General features: G+C 36.7%; 1 protein-coding gene across 1 annotated transcript; it reads right to left on the bottom strand.

Moving 5' to 3' along the window:
- Positions 1-5,043: 5,043 nt before the first annotated feature.
- LOC128506651 (nicotinamide N-methyltransferase-like) lies at positions 5,044-8,820 on the bottom strand. Its single transcript, XM_053477202.1, has 3 exons — positions 8,627-8,820; positions 8,255-8,462; positions 5,044-6,141 (listed from the first exon to the last, which is right to left on the bottom strand). The coding sequence occupies exons 1-3, from the start codon at positions 8,784-8,786 to the stop codon at positions 5,709-5,711; spliced, it is 801 nt and encodes a 266-aa protein (XP_053333177.1). The 5' UTR covers positions 8,787-8,820; the 3' UTR covers positions 5,044-5,708.
- Positions 8,821-9,570: the final 750 nt, after the last annotated feature.

Raw genomic sequence — 9,570 nt, 5'->3', positions numbered from 1 at the left:
TTCTAAACTGTGATAGGATACTCTCTGCGGGCATCTTAGGTTTTGTTAAGCGAGCCACTGTACTAAATATAAACCTGGGATTGTTTTGGTTTCTTGCTATCAGTTGGCTCAGATGCTCGGTCCTAGCAGTTTTTAGAGCCTGTCTATAGCTTCACATACTGTCTTTATATCGCCCAATGTTACGGGTTGCTCTCTTTAGGGTGCAAGTATGACTGTTGTACCATGGTGCAAGCGTTTTATCTCTGACTTTTTTTTAATCTGATGGGAGCAACAGTGTCTAATGTACAGGTAAAAATAGTGCCCATGCTGCTAGTCACTCCATCTAGATCGTCTGCATTTGGGGGTCTAATAAGAAATTGGGACAGATCCGTCAGGATACTTATGAATCTGTCTTTAGTAGTCGGATTCATATTTCTAACAAATTGATAATGTGGGGAGACACAGCTTATTTGTTCTACGGGTAGAGTATATATCAGGAGGTGATGATCTGTGATATCATCACTTTGAGGTAAGATCTCTATATTAAAAACATCTATACCATGGGATATAATTAAATCTAGCGTATGATTAAAGCAGTGAGTTGGTTCATTTATATTTTGTTTAACCCCAAAGGAATTCAATAAATCCATAAATGCGAGTGCTAAAGCATTGTTAGCATCATCTACATGAATGTTAAAGTCTCCTACTATTAACACTTTGTCAGAGTTAACCAATAGGTCTGGTAGCAGATGTCCAAATTCTTTAAGAAAATCGACATACAGTACGGCCCCGGGGGTCTGTACACGGTGGCCATTGTAAAATATTGGTTTAATATGTATTTCATTGAGTGCAAAATACGCACTTCAAATAAGTTAAACCTGGGCCTTGTTTTCTAAGTAACAGTGAGTACATCATTGTAGATAGTTGCGACACCACAACCATGACCAGTTAGACGTGCTTATAGAAATATCCTGATGGAGTAGACTCATTCAGACCAATATATTAATTTTGTTTAAGCCAGGTTTCAATGAAGCAAAGTGCGTCAAGGCAATAATCTGAGATAATTTTATCAACAATAAGTGCTTTAGGCACAAGGGATCTAATGTTGAGAAGTCCAAACTTTAGAGGTAGATTCCGATAACTTATTTGGCCTTTTTTGATTTTATGGTTATCAGATTGTTTCGGTCGAATTTAACAAATTTATTCTTTTTTCTCACTATTCGGGGAACAGACACAATTTCTGTAGGACAAGCTATGTGTGTGCGGTATATCAGTATGGTGAGTTGTATTGTGGCTAATATCTAAGGAATCTAAGGTATGACTTACCGCATGTCAGATGGTTCATAGTGTCCTGGAGATTGTCAGAGAGGACTGCTGCTCCAGCTCTGCTAGGGTGCAGGCCATTGGTGTGGTAAAGCCTAGGACGCTCCCAGAAAACATTGCAATTATCAATAAAGGGTAATCTTGTTGACACCAAGATTGTAACCATTCATTAAGAGCAATCGATCTACTGAACCTCTATAAGTGTTCCACCATAACAGTGATGACACCTTTCTATCACAACCAGCATTAACCTTTTCATTAATCTGATCTACACTACTGATCAGACTACATGAGCCATCCTTGACTCTCCATGTGCATCAGTAAGGCTTGGCCGCCCAGCACCCTGTCGCTAATTCACCAGTTTTACTTTCTTGAATCACTTTTGGTATGTCCTAACCAATTCAGACCAAAAATATACCATAACATCTTTAGTGTTATTCTGTGAAAAACAAGTGTCAAACAAGTTCCCCTTATATAAGGATAAATGCAGAAAAGGTTGTCCTGTGCATTTCTCTCAGAAAATCTGAGTAAAATGGGTTGTCCAGACATTGTTCAGAAGAACAGCGTACTTTGATTCAAAAGTTGATTAGAGATGGGAACAATCTCTACAAAGAAGGGCAGAAAATGATACACTGTTAGACATTTCAAGGGGTTTTTACAGTAACTTACTGGCAACACTGTTGAGAGCAGAAGAGAAAAGTTTCGTCAGCTGTGCCCGTCAACATGTCCTTTTGAAACTCCTTCCTTCTTAGGCCAAAACTGAGTGCAGTTCCTGGTTCATATTTGAAATTGTTCCTGCTGGTGTCTATTGAAATCGCAAAATAAATCTAGTCAATTAATGTCAGAAATGAGAAAAAGTAAGTTATGTCTGGATGAATTAAAAAAGGTACACTGGCATTTGACCGATGTGACAATAAACATCAATTAAAAAAAAGGGAATCTCTAACTGCATAAAATAAATCTAACGTACAAAAATCCAACGGTAATGTAAAACAAGCACGATGGCTAATCATCAACAGACGTTTTTAAAGTATTAACCTATAACTCCAGATGTTAAATTTCTCAACTCGGTTCTTATTAACCCACGTTAACTAACGTTAACTCCAAAACAGAGACAATTACATTAACCAACTTGGCTAAGTTAAACTTTTCTCGTTTAAAATTATTTGGATTTTATTTTGGAAATTAAATAAACTCACAAAATCGTATGTAAAATGAAATACTACCGTTAACGTTACCTCAGTTTAGCGTAGTAAAGCTTCCGTTACCAAAGTTAATGTCAGCCCACACACACTTTTTACCTTGCTTGTTGGTTGGTCTTTGGCATATAAAAATGTTAATCTGGTGTGTCGATAAGGATGTCCTCTGGAATCCTCAGACAAAACCTGAACAAAACCTGTGGATCCAAATCTATGCTTTGGGTGCTAAAGCCATTGTGGAAAATACAGTATTATACATTAATTTAAAAAAAATACAGACGACAAAATTGACTCAAATAACACCTAAAGTTACCTGTGAATACTGTTACTATTCGAAGACGGCTATGTGAAGTTAAGCTATCAGCAAGAAGCCCCCGCAAAGTCCCATTGTTGAAAAAAAGACATGTGCTGAAGAGGTTACAGTTCGCCAAAGACCACATTGACTGGCCTAAAGAGAAATGGCGCAATATTTTGTGGGCTGATGAAAGCAAGATTGTTCTTTTTGGGTCTAGAGGCCGCAGACAGTTTGTCAGGCCCCCAAACACTGAATTCAAGCCACAGTACACTGTGAAGACAGTGAAGCATGGAGGCACAAGCATCATGATATGGGGATGCTTCTCGTACTATGGTGTTGGGAATATTTATCACATTTCGGGAATCATGGATCAATTTGAGTCCAACAGAATACTTAAAGAGGTCACATTGCCTTATGCCAAAGAGGAAATGCCCTTGAAATTGGTGTTTCAACAAGACAACGACTCCGAACAAACCAGTAAGCAAGCACCATCTTGGTTCCAGACCAACAAGATTGACGTTATGGAGTGGCCAGCCCAATTTCCAGACCTTAATCCAATAGAATAGTTGTGGGCTGACATTTGTACAATTGTCACAGATGTGAAGCAGTTCTCAGAAAGCATGGTTATACAACTAAATATTAGTTCAGAGATGCTCAAGAAAGATTAAACTTCAAGCATTTTTGTTTAAACAGTAAATTCATCACTTTGTAAAGATTAATTATGACACTGCTATTTTTTTTGAACAGGCTTATATTTGTTTTTCTTCACTTACATTAAACTAATAATACATTTAGCACATTTTTCTTCATGTTGTGATTGAGAATAGAATGTGCAGGGTGTCCAATGCATTTATGTAATTTAAATGAAAAGTTATATGGGTATGGAGCTTTACTCACTTTTTTTTAACACCCTGCTATTATTTTGAACACCCCTGTATATCATATGTTCAGCTCCTTGGTAGATCTTGGAGGTACGGTGGGGCAAAAAAGTATTTAGTCAGCCACCACTTGTGCAAGTTCTCGCACTTAAAAAGATGAGAGAGGCCTGTAATTTTCATCATAGGTATACCTCAACTATGAGAGACAAAATAAGAAAAGAAAAACACAAAAAAACACATATTTTTTAAATAATTTATTTGCAAATTCCTCAGTAAAATAAGTATTTGGTCACCTACAAACAAGCAAGATTTCCCACTCTCACAGACCTGTAACTTCCTCTTTAAGAGGCTCCTCTGTCCTCCACTCGTCACCTGTATTAATGGCATCTGTTTGAACTCGTTATCAGTATAAAAGACACCTGTCCACAACCTCAAACAGTCACACTTCAAACTGCACTATGGCCAAGACCAAAGAGCTGTCAAAGGACACCAGGAACAAAATTGTAGACCTGCACCAGGCTGGGGAGACTGAATCTGCAATAAGTTTCAACTGAAGTTATTTCTTTTAACTTTTCCTAAGCGTCTCTGTTAATCTTATCTTGGAAAAGAACTTTCTGCACTTTTCCATTACGATCTGTCTGCTTTAAAGTTTCTTATTTTTTGCTCTCTGTGTTTTCTGCTTAATTAGTTAGTTAGTTATAAGTAAACAGCTAAATATTAATAAACAGAGTAAATATTTTTATTATTATTATTTTTTCTAGTATAATCTTTTTTACTTTGCTTTGTTTTCTATCCCTGCCTTCTACCTGTATATTTTTTACTTTCCCAATTTGTCGTGCAGGCGCCTTCTTTTTTTATTGTACAGTAGCAAGCAGATCAAGGCCTTCTGGGTATTTAGTACTAGAATACAGTTGTAGGCCAATAAAAATTTTCCACATCACAGATGCAAAGGTTCCCTTGGTATGAAGATTAGTTGCACTGCTATGAATGTACTAGTATTACTAAGCTTACTAAGTGTAGATTTTTTTTGGGCATCCACATCAGATAAATATGAGTACATTAAATTAAATAAATGTCTTAAGGAAGATTGTTTCCAATAAATGCATATGAAATACAGTCAGGGGTCTATTTAATGAGAATGAGATTTATTTTCTGATTTATTTTTTATTTTTTTGCTTTGGATTAGAAAGTAAAAGTGCAGAAAATGACAGATGATTTTTTTTATGTTTACATTTGTAGTTGTTTACCATAATTTTTTTACATTTTACATATCTGGTGTTCAGCAGGAACCTCAGTATAAAGCAAGTAAGGCACTACAGACTACAGAAACTACTTAAAAATCCTGAATTCAGTCGATGTTCAAGTTTGATTTTGCCTTAACAGTATGTGCGTATAATAGTTTGTCCAACGTCATCATTATCCATTGTCTTATAATTTACAGATCAAGGTTAACTGTTTCATTGGCTATGCATTGATGGATTTTAGATTTTATTCCCGCAAACTAATATAAGAACTAAAAGATGTCTTAAACCACATTGGATATACACTGACATTATTATTTGTTATTTATTTTTGTTCACTCATGATTGGATTTGCTTGCTATTCTCAGGTTAAAATCATTATTAGAAATAATAAGCTACAAAAAGCAGCTATTTAATGCCAGGTAGGTAATACTGTATAATGCTGGTGGGGTTGTGTTAGCTAGCTAAATTTGCCAGAAATCTAGTAATCTACTGCTGAAAGCCCAGAAGGCAACTAAAAGCATTCGTTATATGTTTATTTTATGTTTGTTTATGTATGTTATGTTGGGTTTGTTATTTAATGTCTGCTTTGTTATGTGTTAAGTTTGATTGTTATGATTCTTATGTATGTTATATTTATGTAATGTTTGTTTTATGTGTGAAGTTTGTTTTTTATTATGTATGTATGTTATGTTCATGTAATGTTTGTTTTTTTAATGCAATGTTTATGTTTTCATGTATGTTATGTTTGTTGTTTGTTATGTATGTTATGTTGGGTTATGTTAGGACATGCTTAAGTAGACTTGTTAGGCTTCAGAGCGGTGAGAAAGAAAAAAGCTTCATGATCTGAAACTTTGTTTCTCTCATGATCATCTGAGTGAAAAACCTCAAATTTCTGCAGAATGAAGCCTAGGTTTCTGATAATCTCCACAATCGTTTCTTTGCTTAGTTTCAGGCAAGAGAAGCGGACTTTATTAATATAATAGAAGGTCTCTCCTAAAACCCCAATCATCACCAAAGCCCCACCTGGACTAACCAGCTTCGACACTCTACAGAGTGCATCCCTGTACGTTGGTAGGTCTTTACACGCTACCTCAAGACACAGGGATGTTATCACACACTCTGCAGGTTTAATGATCTCTGGCTGAAACATGTTGTCTGAGAGGACGTTACATTTCAGCACTCGTCTCACCCGCTGTCTGAGTTTCACTTCCACATCAGATAATCTGGAGAAAGAATAGAACTTAATGGCACTTTAAACTCTCACTTTTAAAGTAACTAGTACATTATTATCAATTAATTTTATTATTAGTTCACTTTTATCATTATACACCAAAAAAGTCACCCGGATTTAACTAAGCAAATAGTTAAGAGCCTTCCACTGGATAATTACTGCACTGATTATCATGGTTCAGCTTATAAGTTATTTAACCCTAATTGATGCAGTGAGTAGCTGCTCATTTCTTAAACCCCCATATCAAAAGACAAATAATGTTGTTATGTTCTCTGTTTTAGGAGGGTCAAATTATTGGCAAGCTAAGAAAACAACTAAGGAGATTGCTGAAACTACTAAAATTGGATTATGAACTGTAAAACAAATTACAGGAAAGCGGTAAACCATCATCTTCGAGGAAGAAACATGTTGGTAAATAAATGAGCATGATAGGAGATCATTTAATCATTTGATAAAAATTCACTCATTAAATATAATCGTAAGAGCATTCCAAACATAAAAGCATTTGACACATAAAAGGGAACTCAAGGGATTGGGCCTAAACGGCTGTGTAGCTTTAAGAAAACCACTTATCAGTTCTTAGCTCTCCCATCGTCAATACAAGATCTTGGAGAGAAATAAATTCAGCTCTGTAGTGATATATGTATTGCATAAGCTTATTAAACTGATGTAATCGTTTATCGGAACTGTAATCAAAAAAATAAGCGGTCCAATGAAATGTTAGATCAAGAAGTATCGCCAACTGTTATAAATGTACAGGACACTTTAAGCATATTTGATGTTTATGTTTATGATGGCACAATAAGAAAAATACTAAACAGGCTTAATTTCAAACATCACTGTACTGAAACAATTAGGTAAGAAGGGTGTACCAAAACTAATCTAAAACAATATAAAAGGTTATTGTTCCTACGAGTGGTTCACCATGTTATTGGATTATAAGGAATACTCATTTTCTCTTTTTTTGATGTTTTGGGTTTTTTGGGTTAAAAAGTTGGCAAGAGCCACAAAATTGTTATTCTAGCCCTGGTAAAACTAAAAAGGACACAATTGTATAGATTCTCTCTGTATGCTGCAATATTTCCCTTCACTGGATAACCATAGAACCACAGAACACTTTTGGAATGAACTGAAAAATAGAGTGTTCATTCATCTTTTAAACCGCTTAGCCCATATACAGGGTCCCGGGGCCGGAAGCCTGTTCCAGGAGACCTAAAGCACGAGACAAGGACAGCGTGCCAACCTAATACAGGTCACCCACATACACTATCCGCAATTATAAAACAGCAATTAACCTTATGTACATGACTGTGGGAGGAAACCGAAGTACCTGCAGAAAACCCTCCATGCACAGGGAAAACATGCAAACCTTCGACCCTGGAGGTGCAGACCACGGTGCTAACCACTAACCACGGTGCTGCCTGTGTCCCCGGAAATCTAAATTTGGAGTGGGATGTTCAAAAAGCAGAAGCAAAGTGGCGTAGTGGTTAGCACTTTTCGCCTTTCACCTTCACAGTCTGGGTTCATTTCCTGCCGGGTGTGTGTGCATAAAGTTTGCCTGTTCTCCCCATGTTTGGTGGGCTTCCTTCAGGTACTCCGGTCCTTCCACAGTCCAAAGACATGCAGATTAGGCTAATTACCGTTCCCAAAATTGCCTGTTGTGTGTGAGTGAGTGTGTGTATGTGATGAATTGCCTTGTGTCTGGGATTGTCTCATGGAATAATATATGCTCCAGGCTCCCCGTGACCATTTATGCAGAATGGATTAAAAAAAAAATGAGTGAGTGATGTTGAAAAAGCACATATGGATGTAATGACCATGTGGTCAAAAGGTGTAAGTGTAAATTCCTTTTGCTTTTTGTCTTGGCACGCCAGTTCTAAAAAAAAAAAAAAATGTCCTTTTTTTTCAGGAAACATCGCTGATATGAAATTGAGAGCCTTTTTATTACAATTTTTAATACCACCCTGTGTGTTGCTGAGCTTTTCAGAAGCATTCAAACGATCTGAATGAATCTATGCATTTGTTTTAATAGAAATGGTTAGATATTAGTGTTAATATTGTATTTGTAGAATTGTTGTTAATATAGTTTTATCATTCTTTCTCACCTTTTACCGTCCAGTTTACACACATATTCGATGATGGGCTTCCAGTCGAAGCACCCGTCTTCGTTCTTTAACCATTTCTCGATTTCTTCGCGATTCCTGTCTGTAAAATCAGACAGCACGAGCTCGTCGAAGTGCTCGCACGCGCTGATGACGGCGTGAATAGTCGGCCCGCTTCCCACTTCAATCAGCCTCCTCCCTTTGATCTGGCCTGAGAGGCGCGCGCGCGCACGAGAGAGAGAGAGAACGCAAGAACACACTTGAAACACTTGCTCCTTTGAAGCAAACATAAACAAATGTTACATTCAACATACAACATGGTATAAAGCTAATAAAGCTATATGTTAAATACACACTGTTCCTCAATGACCTTACCAGTCAAAAAAATCTTGCTCAGGCATCCTAAAACAAAACTAAGATACTCCTCCTCATCCGAGTGACCTTCTCGAAGACGATAAAAACAATTCATGTAGGCTCTTGAGTTAAAACACTCCTGATAGTAGTCTCCCTCGGTGAACTGAGAGCTCTCCGCCATGATGTTTAGTGAAAAGTTCAAGTGGGAATGAGAATTTGAGGACGAAACTCTCGGTTTTATTGTTTACTCGAATGAACGAATCAGCGTTCAGAGTCAATTCGCAATTATGAACGACACCTAGTGTAAGTGCTGGCAAAGTTTCCTGTTTATATCGTTTGGACTTGTAGCCTCACCAGATATAGAAACTGGATTGTGAATTTTGCAACAAAAAAAGTCTAAATCTATTTAAACAGAATGAATAAATATGCTGATATACTGATCAGCCTTAACATTATGACCACTTGCCTAATATTGAGTAAGTTCCACCATACCAGTGATGACACTTTTTATCACAACCAGCATTAACCTTTTCATTAATCTGATCTACACTACGGATTGGACTACACGAGCCATCCTTGGCTCTCCATGTGCATCAGTAAGGCTTGGCCGCCCAGCACCCTGTCGCTGTCAAAGGAATGTTTCCTGTCAAAGGAATGTTTCCAACATTTTGTGAAATCCTTTTGAGAGCAAAAAGAGGCCCTACCCAATATTACTATATAGCCCCTATAGGGCTCCTAATAAAGCATTCAATGAGTGTATGTAAATAGGGTTTGCAACTGGAACCTTGAACCAATGCTTTTTTTTTTTGGAGTTTCATAAGTGCCAATAAAATTGCTATTATTATTTGTAGGGGAAGATATTTGAATTAACAAAAAATAAAAAAATTAGAATTGAAATATATGAGAAATTATTTTGAAAAACATTTAAGAGAATTGAACAACATTTACAATTTCACTTTTAAAGA

Source organism: Clarias gariepinus, chromosome 18 (genome assembly GCF_024256425.1).
Source record: "Clarias gariepinus isolate MV-2021 ecotype Netherlands chromosome 18, CGAR_prim_01v2, whole genome shotgun sequence".
Lineage (NCBI taxonomy): Eukaryota > Metazoa > Chordata > Actinopteri > Siluriformes > Clariidae > Clarias > Clarias gariepinus.
The sequence above is the reverse complement of the archived record's forward strand: the minus strand, read 5'-3'. Positions and strand labels throughout refer to the sequence as shown.

Coding starts and splice junctions, on each gene's coding strand:
- LOC128506651 (XM_053477202.1), bottom strand. CDS start 8,786: ATGGCGGAGAGCTCTCAGTTCACCGAGGGAGACTACTATCAGGAGTGT. Junction 8,463..8,626: donor GAGCAAGATTTTTTTGACTG/GTAAGGTCATTG, acceptor CGCGCCTCTCAG/GCCAGATCAAAGGGAGGAGG. Junction 6,142..8,254: donor TGTAAACTGGACGGTAAAAG/GTGAGAAAGAAT, acceptor TTCTTTCTCCAG/ATTATCTGATGTGGAAGTGA.